The sequence below is a fragment of the Bombyx mandarina genome, chromosome 20 (assembly GCF_030267445.1).
Source record: "Bombyx mandarina strain Sakado chromosome 20, ASM3026744v2".
Taxonomy (NCBI): domain Eukaryota; kingdom Metazoa; phylum Arthropoda; class Insecta; order Lepidoptera; family Bombycidae; genus Bombyx; species Bombyx mandarina.
The window spans coordinates 6,000,759-6,021,984 of NC_143226.1; the positions used below are offsets into that span (position 1 = coordinate 6,000,759).

At 39.2% G+C, this 21,226-nt stretch overlaps 1 protein-coding gene across 1 annotated transcript; it reads right to left on the reverse strand.

The window, feature by feature from the left end:
- Positions 1-804: 804 nt before the first annotated feature.
- On the reverse strand, positions 805-20,167 carry LOC114247876 (myrosinase 1). The gene is made up of 9 exons (XM_089736048.1): positions 20,046-20,167; positions 15,924-16,030; positions 15,395-15,709; positions 11,271-11,531; positions 8,601-8,689; positions 7,024-7,171; positions 5,294-5,457; positions 2,614-2,763; positions 805-1,080 (listed from the first exon to the last, which is right to left on the reverse strand). Exons 1-9 carry the CDS (start codon positions 20,072-20,074, stop codon positions 859-861), a joined length of 1,485 nt encoding a protein of 494 aa, XP_089592174.1. The 5' UTR covers positions 20,075-20,167; the 3' UTR covers positions 805-858.
- Positions 20,168-21,226: the final 1,059 nt, after the last annotated feature.

Here is a 21,226-nt window from a genome sequence, read left to right on the forward strand (position 1 = left end):
ATTTCGTTAAAACTGAGCCGTATATATATATTTTTTGGATTGAATCATTGCTGGTGGTCCTGAGACCTTTCCAGTTTCATCAGGACAGGTAGACGAGCACGAGCTCAGCCAGGAGGAGAGGGATTTGCTAACAGCTACCCGAGCACCTCTAAAGGAGACCTAACAGCTCATGAGTAACTGTTTCGCGAATGAATCTACTACCGGATCGGAATCGCGACCCGCTGAGAAGATCTGGCGAAAAACTCAGCGGGCTGATGTTCAGGTTAGGTTTCACGTCGAACTCTTTGCTGAGTTCGACGAGTACGTTTACCGGGGTCCCTAAGCCTGCTCCTAGTCTTAGATAGAGCTGCAGGCGTCTAATGCAAGAGTTGTTGGATCTGATGGATCCGTAAGGACGTGTCTAGGGCGCCGTATGTCGTGTCGTGGTGACAACGGTCGACGAATTTTAGATAATAACGAAATTATACAATTATCTAAGTATCTCAACGACAACAGCGAAGGAAACCTTTAAAATTAAAATAATAAAACCTGGTTCAGAGATTATCCATTGCCATACAGCGGGTAATGCTGCTAGCGTAATGGGTACTTTCGGGCCGGGTGCGATCCAGAGTGGCTTGTTTGACTAGCCGATGCCTACGCGCGCATTGCTGTTAGCGTGGACCTATATGTTACTTATGACGACGCTTGTATCTCAAAATAAGTATTGTAGGTACTCTTTGACGAAGCATGTTGCTGATAACTCTATTTCTGTAATCTGACGAAGCGTGTTACGGATAATAACAAATAATAAAATACTTCAAGAACTGCACGTGTAACTATTCTATTTATTTATTTACACCAAAATATCCGATACAGCTATTAGTTTTCATAAATAGTCTTTGGGATTGAATGTGTGTCTATGATGCTCTTATAGTAGTGCGCTGAAGCACGTGGCGTCCGCGTGCGCTCCGGAGAGGTGAAGTTCACTTCGTATAATCCGAATTTGGATCCGAGACCATCGTTCCACTCGAAGTTGTCCATCAGGGTCCACGCTGTGAATCCCACCACGTTAACGCCGTCCTCGTGGATGGCTAGAAGTAACTGATGAAGAAATAATTTGAATAAATTTTTAATTCACTTCATATTGAGAATCTGTATGGGTAGCCCCTACTATACTATTTATTTCTGGCGGAAATCAGTCATTTATTCAATCATTTTGGACCAATGAGTAAAACAGGGGGAATTGCGACAGCAGAATTTATATTATCATGTCCAATGGCCCTGCTATCTACCGAACAACAGGTAAGCTTAGAGTTACTATCTCGGACGCCTCAAAATATTGTCTCTTTCTGAGTGCAATAAAACGTAAATAATAGTATTCCTGTTAATTTTAGTGCATTATCTATGATATTCGTTTTAGTGTTGCAGTAATGGAGGGTAGAAGTAAATAATAACATCTCGGTATTTTAAAAAGTTTTAGGTGAAAAGTAGCCAAATAAGGTGGCGCTGTAGTAGCAAGAAAACCTTGAAAGATTGATTGTGGTGGGCAAGGCAGAAGGGAAAAGACCCGCCGGCGGGCCACCAAACCGTTGGTCGGATCAGATAGCTGCGCTCACTGGACTCTGTTGCGAACGCCCTGAGAGAAGCCGAAAACCGAAGCAAATGGAAGCTGATGGTGCAAAGAGCCACGAAGGGCTTTCAGGGACACGACCTTCAGCAATGAAGTATACGACTAAGAAGAAGAAGAAGAAGTAGTAGCAAGTGGAAAGATTTTTAACATTTATTAAACCAAACAACTAGCTATTTTTTTTATTTTTTTTCATTTAATGTCTCGAGTCTCGTCTTTGACGAATGACTCTGCCAATGTCAGGTAGATCGAATATCAGTGATATAGATAGATGATGGCAGATGAGAAGAATGAGAACGGGAGAAAAAAATTATAAATATTTTTACAGTTTTATGTTATTGCGGGAAATAAAATAAGCTAATGCATTTACAACTTTAGGATTAAGGAATGTTAGAAGATAGTTCATAATATTAACTGGGAACGGGACGTTAGTGTTAGTTAGTAAACTAGTTAGTGGTGGGCATTCATCATTAAGAGTGCATTCCAGAAAGATATGATCTAAAATACCGATAGATTTACCGCAACATAGGAGAAGGTTTAATTTTTAGCTTAAATCAGCTATTGTTGGAGACTCACCGAAACAGCGCTAGTGTAGGAAGTGGAAATCCTATGAATATAGCAGCTTCAAACAGATTGAAGTGTTCTTTAATTGTAGTGAAGGCTATGTTCCGGTATACCCGCAGTCGGGGAACCGGGGTAAATTACCCCAAATGGGGTAATTGGAAATTTTGGGGGGTAAAAATGAAACTTTTGTGTGTCGAGTGAAACTTCTTTAGAATGGTTAAATTTTTTGTTATTGTTTTCTTTTCCAAATTATCACGGGGGCTATAATATGAAAGATACTAAAAATAAGCGATTTCGTTTATTTTAGTTCTTCGCCATGCGGTAATATCAACTTACACAAAAATATTTTGGGGTAATAATTAAAAAAAAAAACCCCGACCGCTGCGATATACACTGCGAACACACGTATACTTAACTCGTTACAAGTAAGCACATTTGTTAACCTCTTTTAAATGATCCCTATAATACTCGACCCTCATTCTGTCATCCAATCCTGGTCCAGTCGAAATACCGTTTTCAGTGATCAAGAACTTCAGGTCCCCGTATTTTTCTTTCAACCACATAATTTGAGGTCGGAAATATTCAGGGGTTACCTGAAAGAAAGAAGAAATAACATTTAAAAAAGTTCTCATACACTATTTCCGTATTGCCCACGAGAAAGTTACCTAAACGAATAATTGTTTTAAACTTTCGCGGCTATCCACATTACGCACGCTATAATTAAACTGATTCTTTTACCATGATTTTCGTATTCAAGTCGTCGTGGCCTAACGGATAAGATGTCCGGTGCATCCGTGTTGAAGCGATGCACCGGTGTTCGAATCCCGCAGGCGGGTACCAATGTTTCTAATGAAATACGTACTCAACAAACGTTCACGATTGACTTCCACGGTGAAGGAATAACATCGTGTAATAAAAATGAAACCCGAAAAAATATAATTTGCGTAATTACTAGTGGTGGGACCTCTTGTGAGTCCGCGCGGGTGGGTACCACCACTCTGGCTATTTCTGTCGTGAAGCAGTAATGCGTTTCGGTTTGAAGGGTGGAGCAGCCGTCGTAACTATACTTGAGACCTTAGAACTTATATCTCAAGGTGGGTGGCGCATTTACGTTGTAGATGTCTATGGGCTCCAGTAACCACTTAACACCAGGTGGGCTGTGAGCTCGTCCACTCATCTAAGCAATAAAAAAAAAGTATACTTAGCAATCTTCTTCTTAATTTTTTTCTCCACATTATCCCAATAGGTGGGGAGGGCATAGTGAATTTTTCTATTCCATTCTCTACTATCAGCCGTCATCTCAAAACTCACTCCTCTCTCTCTCATATTAACACACTCCATCCGTAACTTCTTCGGTCGACCTCTCCCCCCTCTACTTACTACTATAATACTTAGCAATCAAAACTTTTACGGTTTTTATCTCGAGTGTTTAAAGATCATTATATTATTTTCGATGTTTCAAATACTTTACGGGTTTCTTGTCAACAACTCGTAAAACTGAAGATGATAATAATACGGAGATTTGTTTTGAAATAGCCAAACTTTAACCGGACTGAAAGCTTCAGGCTATCTGTTAAAAGGAACCCAGTTTTCGTATTAGTAAAAAAAGAAATTGCCTTCTCAAAGTGACTGGGGGTCTATTATCTGTAATATCTATATGCGTATATAATAGGGGTTAAAGTATGAAATTGCTGTTTTATTGTAATAGGTACTTCGAATTGATATAGAACCTTCATGGCTTGAGATTTTTGAGTGAAACTTTTTTCAAACGGTACCTATGAGGTTCTTCTTTTAAAAAATGTGCAACATTCGATTATCGACTTTCAGTTGTTTTTTTTTATTCAGCTTAGACAAGAAAGATGGATACTTAGGAAATTCGAGTGATCGCAATATCAATGTTGCGTTTGGAGAGGGCACCGCTAATGAACGCACCGTGCGATTTTGCTTTAAAACGCTTTCGTGATGGAAATTTTGATTTGAAGAACGAGCCATGTGGAAGTCCACACACATGTGAATAACAATGAATTAAAAGAGATGATGGAAGCCGATCCGAGCCAAACTACCCAGGAATTAGCAGCATGCTTTAACGTTACCTTACCAACAATATTGATTCATTTGAGCCAAATCAATAAAACAAAAAAATATGAAAAATGGGTGCTTCATGATTTGACTGATCTGCAGAAAGAAACGCGTGTTGAAACTTGTGTTGCTGTTTGGTAACTGTTTGGTGGTCTCAGCATGGTGTTATTCACTATAGCTTTCTCCGATCTGATCAAGCAATAACGGCAGATGTCTACTGTGCCGAACTCCGAACAATTATATGAAGCTTGCAGTGAAACAGCCCCAACTTTCTGGGATCGATTCATATCGATCTTCACCATTATTGCTCCATGATGACTTGAGACCTCATACAGCACGAGAAACCGTTTTAACTCTACAGGAACTGCAATTCGAAACCATTCGTCACCCTCCGTATTCGCCAGACCTTGCTCCAACGGACTGCCATTTTTTCGTGATTTAGACAATTTTCTACGTGATAAAAAGTTTTCTTCCCAGGAGGCAGTACAAAATGCTTTCACACAGTTTGTAGAGCCTAGATCACTAGAGTTCTATCGCAAAGGCATACATAAATGACCTTCCTATTAGATAACAGCAATGTATAGATAATAATGGTAGATATTTTGATTAAATAAATATGATAGACTAGCTTTTGCCCGCGAATCCGCCCACGTGGAATAGTTACTTTGGCATAACGCTAAATTTGGGGGGTACTGGTGGGGTATCCACTTCATTTATGAAGAAAGTGAATATATTTTGAAACATTCTTTATTGGTGCACCACTTGTATTGGTCTTACCGTGATGTTTTCTCCACTATTTAATGGATTTTATGTATTATACATATTATAAACCTTGCTTTTCAATCACTCTTCTATTAAAAAAAACCGCATCAAAATCCGTTGCGTAGTTTTAAAGATTTAAGCATACATAGGGATAGATATAGGGACAGAGAAAGCGACTTTGTTTTATACTAAGTATGTAGTGAAGTATAGATGAAAAAAAAAACGGATTTCCATTTTTAGTGCAAATTGGCAATTTCATACTTTAACCCCTAACTAACTAACATAGAACCAGCTAGAATAGCCGGCGACCCAGCTTGGATCTTTCTCGAAGGCTGCGTCAAAATCAGGGGCACCGCTCAGTGGCCAGGCTCCGATAGATTCGCCGGGCCTCGCCTTCCGCACCAGACGACTCGTGTAGAAATTCATTCCGTAGTAGTCGTATGTACCTGCATACAATGGATTCTTTAGGATTTATCTCTAAATTAATACGTGAAGCAAAAACTTTGTATCCCTTTTTACGAAAATTGCGCCGACGGAGGAGTATGAAATTTCACACACTTATAGAGAATTTAGAGAAGAAGTGCAGAGTGCTAATATATTTTTTAAATTATGCATAAAAATACATTAAATCAATTAAAAACATTATTCAGACTACCATGTGTTTTACACACACACACATGTATTATGTTTATTGTTAAAGTCTGTGGTCAAGTCAATTGTTAATTGTTAATATTATTTGTCTAAGTTGTAGCCTTGCCGAAATTTGTGGTTGTAGAAGTAAAGTCTTTGACAATAGAACCACAATAATGTTCAAACTTATAAGTTCAATTAATTATACTCGAATTTCGACTACTGCGGGACCACTGGTTTCAAGAAAGATACAAGATACAAAGACGTCAGACGTCTCTCGATCAGATCGACCTAGACCAGTAATCCGACCCGGATCCAAGTACATTGAAAATCATTAACCACTTGATCGACAAAGAGACTAAATGCACTGAAAAGTATGTTTAAAAAAGATACACTAAAAAAATTTAAAACTACTAATTATTTATTTATTGCTTAGATTGGCGATCGAGCTCACGGACCACCTGGTATTCAATGGTTACCGGAGCCCATAGACATCAACGGCGTAGATGCCGCCAATTTCAGTTTTATAGAAACTAATTATTGCTTCATGGCAGAAATATGCAGGGTGCTGATACCTTGCAGACTCACAAGGCGCAACCACCAGTTATTAATAAAATTAAATTTTTTGCAGGATGTTCCTTCGGCGTGAGGGTCATTTTTGAAGCCTAAAAGTACTAAGAGTGGATCAGGAGGATCCGATAGGATGTACTTAGGGCGACTGTGGGTCTTCATTGCTCCGAAGTCTGGATTGAGTATACATAGTATTTAGAGGCAGCCGCGAGAAAATGGTTTGTTGTATCACGCTATTTCTTTGAAATACAAATATGAAATACAATAAATAATAGTTTAAAAAACTAACAAAATATGCTTTTATAGAGAATCCAACTAAAAAATTGAGATTAATTTTTAATGAATTTTAATTAAAGATAGTGTAAGAAAAAATGATTTTATTGTAAAAAAGCGTGTGTTGCTTTTCAGGATATTATCATAATAGCCCTTCTACTCATATCTGTTCATAAAATATTTTTAACTACTAATACCATGCACCCCACGTTTTTTTTTTGTACAATAAAATCATTTTTTCTTACGCTATCTTTAATTAAAATTCATTAAAAATTAATCTCAATTTTTTAGTTGGATTTTCTATAAAAACGTATTTTGTTAGTTTTTTAAACTATTATTTATTTTTCATTTATGAGGTGAATTTCAATTTTTAAATATTTTTTTTATGTTGAATTGTCATCGTTCCTTAACAAGTATAACAAGTATATATAAATTTTGAGTTAATCCAACGATTTGAAGGGGGTCAAAATCATGTTCAAAGATTCGGTTACAAACATACATACAAGTCTGAAGCTAATAAAAGCGTACTAAAAAAGTACCTCTAATCAAATCTATTTCCTCTTTCGTGAAAGGCGGGAGGACCGATTTGTTGAATCCCTTGCGTCTGCCGACCTCTTCCAGATGCTTCTCCAGAGACGGTGGCCAACCTCCCTCCTTTGAGTAGACTGGGTGACTATACCGACCGGCCTGAAAGAAGTGGATATTATTGTCTTTCGTGAATGTAAAAGCTGAACAATGTTTTAGCGGTAGGCAGCGGCTTGGCTCTGCCCCTGGCATTGCTGAAGTCCATGGGCGACAGTAGCCACTCACCATCAGGTGGGCCGTATGCTCGTCTGCCTACAAGGGCAATAAAAAAAAAGCTAGTGCTCAATCTAAATCAGAATCGCGGATGGCAAGCACTTCTGTAGATAAACATCAAGCAGTAAAGATATATATATATATATATTTTTATTATTTAAGGATTACTTGTGGCCCGGAGGCCTTCCCAGTTTCACCAGGACAGGTGGGCGAGCAAAGGCTCAGCCAGGAGGGGTGGGATTTGCCAACAACTGCCCGAGCGCCTCCGAAGAGACCTAACAACTCAAGAGCAGCTGCTTCGCGAATGAATCTACTACCGGATCGGAATCGCGACCCGCTGAGAAGATCCGGCGATAAACTCAGCGAGCTGATTCATGGGTTAGGTTGCACGGCGAACTCTTTGTCGACTTCGACGAGTACGGTTACCGGGGTCCCTAAGCCTGTTCCTAGTGTTAGAGCTGAAGGCGTCTAATGCAAAGGTTATTGGATCTGATGGATCCGTAAGGACGTGTCTAGGGCGTCGACGGTGACTGGCTCCTGTGTGATCAGGATTAGGGGAGTAGTCAGCGGCGGCAACGATAAGGCAATTATCATGAAACATAGCCTTATCGAAGTACCGTTCCGACGCTGACTTCATGTATTTCTGGATAGATTCGAGTAAAGATATTTTGTGCTCTGATGACTTTAGTGTTCGTTGTTGGTGGTGGTAAGGTCACCAGTGCCGGGCGGCACAATAACGAGCCGTAATTGGATGGACAGTTTATTTCTAATCACAGATAGTATAGCAATATTTAGAAGGAGAAATTACGGAGTACAGAAGGTACAGATAAAGCGGTAGCAAGTTCAAACACAATAATACAAAATAGACGAAAGCAATAAATCGTAACGAAGCAAAAGAGTACGCGTAAGTCAAGGAGTGACACAGTCTTAGGGTGGCGTTGATCAAAACCGACTGGCCGCGAGCGGCGGCCGAGTCGTGGCGCAGGCGACGACCAGTACGTACGCAGTTATACATAGTCGGGGTCTTTGCTGCATACTAGCAGTTACGCCCGACTATGCTTGTGTAAATAATATAATTTTGAGTAGTGTTGTGAATGTATGATTGTTTAGCGTATTTGTGTACTGTATGAGAGTGTGTTATAGAATACGTAATTAAATATGATATAATATGAAATATTGCGTACGTGTACAATGTAAATTAATAAATAATATGAACTAATATACATAAATATAGTAGAAACACCTACAATGACACATATGGCCTGCATTAGCCCCTGAAGGTCTGAGCTAATAAAACGGAAATTAGCATTTCACTTACTATATTTTCTCTTAGCAATTCAGCAAGTTCTTCATGTTCAGCAGATAATGCTTCGTACCAGATCAGGGGAATGGCCAACGTGATTTCACCTGAAAACGAAGGAAAACCTTCTAATAATAGAAGCTTATTGCTGACGGATGACCGTAAGAAAAGCCTGTAAGCATGAAGCTCTCTTTGTGAAACGACCCCACAAAAGTTTACGTGGAGAAGCTATCCAAGATTATTATTTCTTATATGGGTGGACGAGCTCATAGCTTACCCCGTGTTAAGTGATTACTGGAGCCTAAAGACATATACAACCTAAATGCACCACCCACCTTGAGTATATATAGTTCTAAGGTCTCAAGTATAGTTACAACAGCTGCCTCACCCTTCAAACCGAAACGCATTACTGCTTCACGGTAGAAATAGGCAGGGCTGTGGTACCTACCCGCGCGGACTCACAAGAGTTCCTACCACCAGTAATTAGGTACGCTAATTATAATTTTGCGGGTTTAATTTTTATTACACAATTCTTTTACCGTGGTAGCCAATCGTGAACATTTGTTGAGTACGTTTTTCATTAGAAAAATTGGTACCCGCCTGCGGGATTCGAACACCGGTGCATCGCTCAACACGAATGCACCGGACGTCTTATCCTTTAGGCCACGACGACTTCAATACATATTTGACGTATTTGAGGTTCAATGAAAAACATCGAATTGTTAATGCTAATAAAACTAAATAAAACGGACTATTCATTACAAAGATAAATTTTGTATATTAAGCGGAATGTCGCTTATACTAAATAGCTTTACAGTAGCCATAGATATGTAGTCAAGCGGGTAGCAAGCTCATACGGGAGGCTTTACTGGTGGCAGGACCTCATGTGAGTCCGCACGGGTAGGTAGACCTTAGAACTTATATCTCAGGCTGGGTGGCGCATTTACATTGTAAATGTCTATGGGCTCCAGTGACCACTTAACACCAGGTGGGCTGTGAGCTCGTCCACCCATTTAAGCAATAAAAAAAGGCTTATCCCACCTAATGCTACCGAAGCAGTTATTTATAATAGACTGAATAGTGAGCTGCTAAACTATACAATTGAGTCCTATAAAATCAAAGGCAGCTAAATTCAAGTCTGTCAAATATTCAGGTAAACTACAAAAATCGGCCCTAAACACGTCATTACGGATCCTTCCGATCCATTGAAGTACTGCTCTTGCTAGGGCCAGTGTTAGCAATACTCCCGGTTTGAGAAGCTGAAATAACTTTGTTCGTATAACTACGATATTCTTTATTTTAAAGCAGATTTTTAAAGAATGAGAATATTAGTAATAATCTGAATTTTAAATTATATAAAACTTCGTTTATTAGCACTTAGTACTGAGTAAAAATGAAATTTTTGAACTGAATTTGTTAGAGATTTAGCTGCATTTGTTATAACATGAAAACGCTAAAGCGTGTCCAACTAACTAAACAAGATAGCGCCATTGTTAATCCATTTTACGACATTATGGCGTTTAGCTGCCTTCGATTTTATAGGCCTCAATTGAATTATCTCCGAATAACGCGAGCTGTAGACACAATTAAATCTACTTTTACGACTTAATCTCGCGCGCTTTATTGTCAAAAACATTATTTCCGTTTGTTTGTCCATAAAGACCATGTAAAGTATACGGATACGTCGGAAATAATAGCAATTTTGATTATGATACCATTCAAGCTCAATTCTTCTCGCTTCAACTTTTTCCGATGGTGGGTGGAGAATTTCATTCTATTTAGGACTTCCGATATGAATGCAAGAGAAAAATATAATAATGACATTGACGACATCAATTGAATATGCAATTTCGAAAAGGGCACATTTCTTTTTTTTTATTGCTTAGATGGGTGGACGAGCTCACAGCCCACCTGGTGTTAAGTGGTTACTGGAGCATATAGACATCTACAACGTAGACGCGCCACCCACCTTGAGATACAAGTTCTAAAATCTCAGTATAGTTACAACGGCTGCCCCACCCTTCAAACCGAAACGCATTACTGCTTCAAGGCAGAAATAGGCAGGGCGGTGGTGCCTATCCGCACGGACTCACAAGTGGTCCTACCACTAGTAATTACGCTAATTATAATTATGCGGGTTTGATTTTTATTCCACGATGTTGTTCCTTCACCGTGGAAGTGAATCGTGAACATTTGTCGAGTACGTATTTCATCAGAAAAATTGGTACCCGCCTGCGGGATTCGAACACCGTTGCATCGCTTCAACACGAATGCACCGGACGTCTTATCCTTTAGGCCACGACGACTTCAAATGCACATGTCGCATATTTTGTCAAATACGTTTTTTCATATACATATGTAGTTTTGAGGCTTACCTACTACACCCATTTTATAATAATTCCAGTAATTTCCAATTGCTAATGAACACTAAAATATATCTCAAAAGTTGATATTTTAAATTTTACAATGCTTTAGAAAATAATCAGTTTTTTTTCATTTCCTGAATATTTTACATTTTCAGAGATGTGCCCTTTTCGAAATTGCATATTCAATTAGAATGAAGTTCAAAAATTTTTTTTTTCTGAATTAAAATTTGATAACTGCCCTATTATTGTCGAGATATGCTAATTAGGTGTTCCTAATTAAACAAACACAAAACTGAACCAAATTATTAACTAAAAAACTTACCGTTATACATTGGCCTGAATTCCTCGTCATAAATCCTCCAAGCTTTGGCGTGAGCTAGCAAAACGTGCTTAGTACACACATAAGGGGCCACGTGAGGCTCGAAAATAGGAGGAGCCATTCCGCCAGTGTTATAAACATAGTCGCAAATCGATACAGGCTCGTTTATAGAGACCCAGGTTTTAACTCTATCCGCGAACAGAGAGAACACGACCCTGGCGTAGTCCTCAAACCAGTCGACTATCAGCGGATTCATCCAGCCACCTGGGAATAATAATAAAAAGAAACATGCAGCTTTTCATTTTTGGTAGTTTGTAATTTGAAAGTTCTACGACAGAATTTTTGTTATCTTTGAATAATTCCGTTATATGTTTGCAAAATTGGACTCAACGCAGTTTTATTAAGACTGGTGTTATTCAATTTCAAAATCGACTATCTTTAATACACAAATACCTATATGTATAAGGATTAGCGATGTGAAAACTTCGAAACCATTCCGCGTCCTTCTTCCATGAGCTTCTTGAGAGTACGATTTGCGAGTTTTTGGGATATGTTTGTACGATGGGTCAAAAAAACATGGAAATGATCATATAGACAACTAGCTGTACCCGTCCGCTTCGCTGGGCATTTAAAATTAGCATTATTATTTCTCACCCCCACAAAGATTCTCATCATTAACGCCCCCGCAACTGGTGTAGGAAGTCCATCCCTCATATAAATATTAGCCTATCCATTAAGTACATGTATTTTCTACATGGATACCAAGTTCAAGTCAATCGGATGCACGGTTCAGTAGTTATAACGGAACATCCGTAAAAACCACAGTAGATTTATACTATATTAGTTTAAATATAGATTACTAGCTGACCCGGCAAATGATGTTTTGCCATATTATACATTATTTCTAGAAAATATTTTTTTTAGGTGGACCAACCTTTGGATCAATGTTGGGTGTGAAAAATAGATGTTAACCGCAGCTATCAGACCTACCCGATATGCACACAAAATTTCATGTGAATCGGTTGTGCCATTTCGGCGGAGTTTAGCAACAAGGCGCCATGACACGTAAATTGTATGTATTAGAAGATTATCTAATACCTACACTTGACAGCTAACACTCTTAGAAAAATGGAGTGTCTCGATAACAAAGTGCCAACGTAAAATACGCCTTTATAAACACGTAACTCAAAATATTAACTGACAGTAAAGGTCGCTTCAAAACGTTAAGGATGTGCATTAAAAGTATTTTTTTATTATTTAGCACGTTTCAAAAGAAAGTATTATAAGCCTGAAATTTCTTTTCACTCTTTACTCTTACTACGTAATTTTAAGAGGCTGCGAGACGTAAAAATGATTTTGCAATTTTTTTATTTTTATTGCCTTTGTAGGCAGACGGGCATACGGCCCGCCTGAAGGTGAGTGGTTACCGTCGCCCATGGACTTCAGCAATGCCAGGGGCAGAGCCAAGCCGCCGCCTACCCTAATTTGCACAGGCGTCAAGGTCCGATGGCAGTACAAACATTTTATAACTTCGCTTTATAATTTTGAAGAGTACCGTCAGATTATTTCCCGATTTACTATTTAAGCATATTGTATTTTTACTTTTTCAGCTTCATATATTTGTTTACCTATATTCTTGCATTAACAGTGTATTCTTTTTTTATTGCCCTTGTAGGCAAACGAGCATACAGCCCACCTGATGGTGAGTGGTTACCGTCGCCCATGGACTTCAGCAATGCCAGGGGCAGAGCCAAGCCGCTGCCTACCGCTTAATACTCTCCACAAGCCTCGTTTGAAGAAGGACATGTCATAGCGCTCGGGAAACACCGTGGAGGGGAGCTCATTCCATAGCCGGATGGTACGTGGCAAAAAAGATCTCTGGAAACGCACTGTGGATAACCGCAGTGGCTCCAGGTAGTATGGATGAACTCTACTCCGGTGGCGGGCGGTGCGATGGTAAAAACGAGATGCCGGTATCATCTCGAAAAATTCCTCAGAGCGCTCCCCATGGAATTCTGAGCTGCGTAACTATTGTTACTTTATGTAGTTAAGTTCGACAACATAAAATTACTTTCGAGCAGCGTAGACGACAGTTATTGCGAAGATATTGCTTGCTGATATCAATTAACCCATAGACACAGCCCACTGAGTTTCTCGCTGGATCTTCTCAGTGGGTCGCGTTTCCGATCCGGTGGTAGATCCTGCGAAGCACTGCTCTTTCTAGGATCAGTGTTAGTAACACTTCCGGTTTGAGCCTAGTAAGTAACCTAACCTAACCTAGGCTCCTAAGCTCATCTAACCTAAGAGTGCAGGAGAGTCGTTAGTGGGTGGCCCCTAAAATTCCTTGGGCCCGCGGCCTGCTCCCAACACCTTCCAGATCGTGGTGCTTGTAGTACCTAAAAGCACCGTTAATGGATCGGTAGGATCCGTAATGACGTGTTTACTCACTGACTGAGTCAAGCTCCAGGTCATCATGGATATCCACGTTCCTTAGGAACCGTATTGCGCTTGTGCAACGTTAAAAATCGCATGCGCAATAAAACGTAAAAGTATTTTATTCACACAATAAATCTACTTTTTAACGCTTTTTAGAGGACTGACTTAAGTGTATAATCTATGGGACTGATAGATGACGTTGAACTGACGGATGGAAATATACAAAAGGCCATAAATAATAAACCGCTTTGGAGTCCAAAATCGATTCGTTCAATGTGTTTATTCTTCACTAGCGGCCCACTCCGGCTCCGCTCGGGTCTTTAACAAAAATTTCAACGATATTTGACGTTATTTTATATTTTTAAATAAAATAATACTTATTGCGGCATAACTATAATAATTAGGCATATGCTGTCACGACACTTTTTGCAAATAATAATGTGTTCTACAAAGTCGTAGTTCATTATTTTTTTCTGTCATCAATAGTTTTCGCAGGGCACGCGATGTAAAGAATATTTTAGGTAATTTTTTTACACCTTGGTTACATTATTGGAGTTTTAGTTAGGATCCCTAATTTTTTTCAAAAAAGATTATATCCTATGTCACTCGGGAATAGTGTAGCTTCCAAACAGTGAAAGAATTTTTCAAAGCGGTTCAGCAGTTTCGGAGCCTATTCAATACAAACGAACAAACAAATGTTACCTCGTTATAATATTAGTATAGATAGTTTGGTATTTTTGACAATCCGTCGATAATTGACGAATAATTGACGTATTAGATATGGCCAAGTGAACCGAAATCAACGTCTAAGATGAATCAATATTTAATAAGCGAAAAAAATAAACGGAAAACAATATTCAAAATTCGTATTGGCATTGAAAATTCTCAACGAACCACTATTTATTTATTTATTGCTTAGCTGAGTAGACAAGTTTGCGGTCCACCTGATGTTAAGTGGTCAGCAGAGCCCATAGACATCTACAATGTAAATACCAACACCCACCTTGACATATAAGTTCTAAGGTCTCAGTTTTAGCACAGTACAACGGCTGCCCCACCCTTCAAACCGAAACGCATTACTGCTTCACGGCAGAAATAGGTAGAGCGGTGGTACCTACCCGTTCAGACACACAAGACGTCCTACCACCAGTAAAACTTCCAATGTGAAGCAATATTTAATATTACGGGATAAAGATGAAAACGCATATTCTAAAATGGGCATTGGTATCAATCTTAACGTCCTAGAGCGCATTTTGATCTCGCACGTATAGAGATACTACGCTGATTATTCTTACCGTGATGTGTTCTAGCTTGAAAGATGCGATTAAGCTATCAGTTGGAACCTTCAATCATATACCATACAGGTCAGAAATTCCCAAAGTAGTTAGTCGATTTCGATAGGATCCAAAAAAAAAAAATACTGCCCGTATAGAGAAATTTAAGTTCATCGAAATCCTATACTGGTATAAATACCATCACATCCTTCCAAATAGCAAAATCATTTCGATTTCGCAGCAAAATCATGAACGGGTCGACAACACGTCCTTGGTCTCAACATATCCTACCACAAGGACCTTAGCGTGAAGAAGACGACCAGAATATCATTGGCATTTAATTAGAATTGTTTGAGGTATTCTGGGTCACACATGCAGACTTTTATCGTAATGCCTCATTTAATCAAAACAACTTACCAAGATCCTGCAAGCTCTGGGGTAAATCCCAATGAAAAATGGTAACAAGAGGTTCAATCCCCTTATCCAAAAGCCCATCAATCAGGTTGTTGTAGTAATTCTGGCCATCTACGCTGATCTTATTACTAAAACCCGTAGGCATAAGCCTTGGCCAAGACAGAGAGAAACGGTAGAAATGTAGACCAAGCTCCGTTGCCATTTCTATGTCTCTCTCCCAAAGATGATAAGAGTCGCAGGTCACGTCTCCATTAGTGAGATCCATTATCGCTTCAGGTTTGGTGTGGACTAGCCGATCCCATATGCTTTCACCTTTGTCTGGAATGTAAAAAATGTTTAGCTGATTCCGTCTAAATTTCTTGGTACCTAGACTAAAGATTAAAAATTATTGTTACTTTTATTAAAATGCACTGTCTACGGATTCCAAGCTTATTGGAACCTCTCGTCCGGGCGTAGCTAAAATAGCCCCTTGGCTACCAGAGAATAGGTGGGGAAAAAATGGAATCTTTAAGCAATATCCTTGTAAACTCACCGCTGACATTCCAAGCTCCCTCAACTTGGTATGAAGCTGATGCTGCACCGAACTTAAAGCCCGGGGGGAAGGTTAAGTTCGAGCCATAAGCAACACTGCACAGCAAACTACGAACAACTTCAACATTAATTTCGAATATTGACGAAAACACATTTTTTTTATTGCTAAGATTGGTTTTTTTTATTGCGTATTGCTTAGATGGATGGACGAGCTCACAGCCCACCTGGTGTTAAGTGGTTACTAGAGCCCTTATACATCCACAACGTAAATGCGCCATCCACCTTGAGATATAAGTTCTAAGGTCTTAAGTATAGTTACAACGGCTGACCCGCCCTTCGAACCGAAACGCATTACTGCTTCACGGCAGAAATAGGCAGGGTGGCGGGATCTACCCGCGCGGACTCACAAGAGGTGGTACCACCAATAATTACGCAAATTATAATATAGCGGGTTTTTTTTATTACACGATGTTATTCCTTCACCGTGGAAGTCAATCGTGAACATTTTTCCCATTTCGATAAAGCGGCACGACACGAGAACCCTCTCATCGTGGCCGCCGGTAACTACATTCCCGATCCTGCGGACAGAATGGAAAGCAGTCGACGTCGCCCAAAACACGTCATCTCGGATCCTCCCGATCCACTAACGGTGCTTTTAGGTACTTCAAGCACCGGTCACCGTTCTCGTCGAACCCGTCGCTTGCGACGAAGGGCTCGACGAGTAAATTAACTCTCAGACACAGCCCACTGAGTTTCTCGCCGGATCTTCTCAGTGGGTCGCGTTTCCGATCCGGTGGTAGATTCTGCGAAGCACGGCTCTTGCTAGGGTTCGTGTTAGCAACATCGTCAGGTTTGAGCCCCGTGAGCTCACCTACTAAAGTTAGGGTTACGCTGACATAGCCGCTAGGGCTATCAGCTGAGGTAGGAAAAAAAAAAAAAAAACGTGAACATTTTTCGTGGTTTTTTTATCTGGCCATTTCCTTTTTTTGTAGCGGTAGGGACAAATCAATTTTGTTTTATTATCGTAGATCGGTACACTATCTCACGGCCGATCTGACGTCAGAGAAATAGCGGTTAAGATCGAGACTGTGCAACATCAAAACTATTTTTACAGCTTGACTGACGATGACGCGATTTTCACGATGTCGGAAGACTGTGTGAAGATGTTACTCGCCGACATTTAAATATTGAACCAGCTACTGTCATATTATTGCATCAAATATTTTGTGAATACTAGGGCCTTTTTTTTTTTTTAACGCTGGTGAATCCATTTACGGATACTCGGTCGAGGGGGGTAGTGGACCGGGTTATGTCGGACTCCGGCGCCTCCTGAGAGGAAGAAGGGGAGAAGAGAAGGGCCGAGGTCCTTCACCTCCCCCAATTTCTCACAGGAGACTACGCCTTGAAAAAGGCGCGCGAAGGCCTAGCGTGAACATCCTGGTTGGTTAAGTCGTCCAAGACATTTATAAGCTAATACTCTGAATTCTATTTCAGGACTCATACGGGAAGTTTTCAGAAATGAAGAGCAGGGGATAGGGAATGACAAAAAAATCCCACGGGTTGAGGTGCCCTTAAATTAAAAAAAGGCCTTTGAATGCTCACTCTTAAATGCTCTCCGAGTATCCGAAGACAGGATCTAATTAGTTTGAAGGGTGGGGCAGCCGTTGTAACTATACTTGAGACCTTAGAACTTATATCTCAAGGTGGGTGGCGCATTTACGTCGTAGATGTCTATGGGCTCCAGTAACCACTTAACACAAAGTGGGCTGTGAGCTCGACCAGTCATCAAAAACATTGTGAAGACGATAGTCATGGATGAAAGTGGTCATGACCTTCATATGTTGTTACTAGCAAGATCACCTTCGCGATCTGTGCTCCGTTAACATGCTTGCAATAAGACTAAAAGATAACATCAAATCCGCAACAATAATAGATAAGATAGAACTTATGTAAAGTGACAAACATCACGAGATTGGGCTATTTATGGAAAGAATAACGAAACTGTAATCCTTATGCGCGATAGGCCAAAAAGATTGTTGCTTCCCGAGATATAATTGCTTAAAAGAGCAACCTGGTTTTTTTTTTATTGCTTAGATGGGTGGACGAGCTCACAGCCCACCTCCACGACTTTCTTTTCCTAATCTAATTTAAACCATTACTGGTGGTATTACTGGTGGTAGGACCTCTTGTGAGTCCGCACGGGTAAGTACCACCACCCTGCCTATTTCTGCCGTGAAGCAGTAATTCGTTTTGGTTTGAAGGGTGGGGCAGCCGTTGTAACTATTTGTTTAAAACCTTGTAGAATTGTTCTCCGTGGGCGACGGTATTTCCGTTATTGGCTCTTGTAACTACAAAATACCAGATGTGCTATAACCTCGTTCACTTACCTAAGCAAGAAAATAAGTTTTGCCACAGAATTATGAAGCTTGGTACCATTAAGTCATGACCGTTAAGTGATTAAGTGCAGTACACTGGTGAACACTTAGAGAACTGGATGCAATCCAATCTCTCACTGACTGAAGTAGTGACATTGTGTACAGATACTACTAACCTATTTATTTATACTAATATTATAAAGCTGAAGAGTTTGTTTGTTTGAACGCGCTAATCTCAGGAACTACTGGTCCGATTTCAAAAAATCTTTCAGTATTAGATAGCCCATTTATTGAGGAAGGCTATAACATCACGGTAAGACAAATACAAGTGGAGCACCAATAAAGAATGTTTCAAAATAGGGGTTTAAATAGCTCCTAGATTAAAAAATATCTTCACTTTCTACGTCAATGAAGTGGGGTGTAAAATTTAGCGTTATGCCAAAGTAACTATTCCAGGCGGACGGAATCGCGGGCTAAAACTAGTTTGTTATAAATGTTTACCTTAAATCGGATTGATATGTGGGAGGAAATAGCACTTTACTTACATATACAGTTCATAAATAGGACAATGTCATATCAGTCTCTGCAATGATGCAACAACAATTACTTAAGTTGTTCCCACATATAACAATATTAAATTATATTTTTTCTGTTATCTTAATACAATTGATATAGGTAAACCAATAGTCGTCTGTAATAATGAAGATTGTAAACTATTCGAAATTTAGGTCTTTTAGACCTAAATTTTTGTATAAAATAAACTTAAAACAAACAAAAGAAATCCGTCCGACGGGAGACACATCAAAGGAAAAACAAAATTGTTTTTTTTATTTAATTCTGAGCATATTTGTCTACCTTTTAAACCTTCTCTGGACGTCCACAAATAGTTCAAGACCAAAATTAGCCAAATCGGTAAAGCCGTTCTCGAGTTTTAGCGAGACTAACGAACAGCAATTCATTTTTATATATATAGTATAGTATTAGTATATTTTATACATTTATCAGTGTCTTCTTCTTCTTTTTATACAGAATTTGGCTCCAACGCTTTTGGAATTGATTTTGCCAATGTCAAAGTACTTACAAAAATTACCGGTACTTAGAGAGAAAAAACATTACTAATAATAAATCTAAATACAAATAAATTTGGTCGGTTTTTCCATACGCGAATCTGTGGTTTTAAGAACAGCACGAACAAATATATAGTTATGTTAGACTATTATCAGTGTCAGAACAATTCGAAGTTTTTAATTAAACTTCAATTAAGTTTGCCTCCTTCAAATAGCTGAAGAAGGTTCTCTCACTCTCTCTCAGTCTCTTCACTCGACGATATGTTAAATAACGAAACCAAAATACACTAGACTAGACTACTATAGAAAATTTAGCCCAATCTCCGATACAATAACCGAGCCTAATATTCGTCTGCGAAATAATTGATCAATTATACGATTAAAATTTTTAAATGCAAATATATATTATATATTTACTGGTGGTAGGACCTTTTATGAGTCCGCGCGGGTAGGTACCACCGCCCCGCCTATTTCTGCCGTGAAGCAGCAATGCGTTTCGGCTTGAAGGGTGGGGCAGCCGTTGTAACTCTACTGAGGTTTTAGAACTTACATCTCAAGGTGGGTGGCGCGTTTACGTTGTAGATGTATATGGGCTCCAGTAACCATTTAACACCAGGTAGGCTGTGAGCTCGTCCACCCATCTAAGCAATAAAAAAAAAATATATTAAATTAGATATTTACCTAGACACAACTATCCACGAATAATTCATTGTTATCACTGTATCGTTGTAGCCTCCGGTATTATCACGTACACAATGCTAATAATATTCTGCACTAGTGACTAATATCTCCACTCAATCTATCAGCACAAAATACTTTTTCAGGAAGAATTAAATGAAGAGTTATAAAAACTATGTTCTTTTTTATTCGCATTTTTTTTTTTTTTTTTATTGCTTAGATGGGTGGACGAGCTCACAGCCCACCTGATGTTAAGTGGTTACTGGAGCCCATAGACATCTACAGCGTAAATGCGCCACCCACCTCGAGATATAAGTTCTAAGGTCTCAGTATAGTTACAACGGCTACCCCACCCTTCGAACCGAAACGCATTACTGCTTCACGGCGGAAATAGGCGGGGTGGTGGTACCCACCCGCGCGGACTCACAAGAGGTCCTACCACCAGTAATTACGCAAATTATAATTTTGCGGGTTTCATTTTTATTACACGATGTTATTCCTTCACCGTGGAAGTCAATCCTGAACATTTGTTGAGTACGTATTTCATTAGAAAAATTGGTACCCGCCTGCGGGATTCGAACACCGGTGCATCGCTTCAACACGAATGCACCGGACGTCTTATCCGTTAGGCCACGACGACTTCAAATTTAATTTAATTTTATTGTTTATTTGCCATAACTTATTTTTAAGCCTGTGTGTTTTGAAGAAAGTTAAAGAAAAGAGAGGAATTCGTGAAGTGTATTAGGTGTTCTAAATAAAATACAATTACAAGTTAAGAATTTTATTTAAAAAAATATATAAAAGTACCTTTATTTTGGTTTAGGGTCAATCGTTAAAATTTTAAAAACTTGAATGATCTTTTTAGCGAATTAATTAATGATTTTGATACACCCGATTACGATTATAAGTTAATGAACGAAATTAGAAATCGTTCTCAATTTAAAAATGAGTCAATTGTCGCGTATTTATCTGTAATGCAACAGATGTTTTCTAGACTTAATCGTGACGTCTCTGAAGAACAAAAATTAGAAATTTAGCTTCATAATATTCGACCTGAATACATCAAAGACCTTACAATTATAGATATCAACATGAATTTTTCCTTAACTCGGGCTATGAACACTTCCTTGCCACGTGGTAAGCATAAAATAGAGAATGTAAAACCACAACCGTCTCAACCTGAC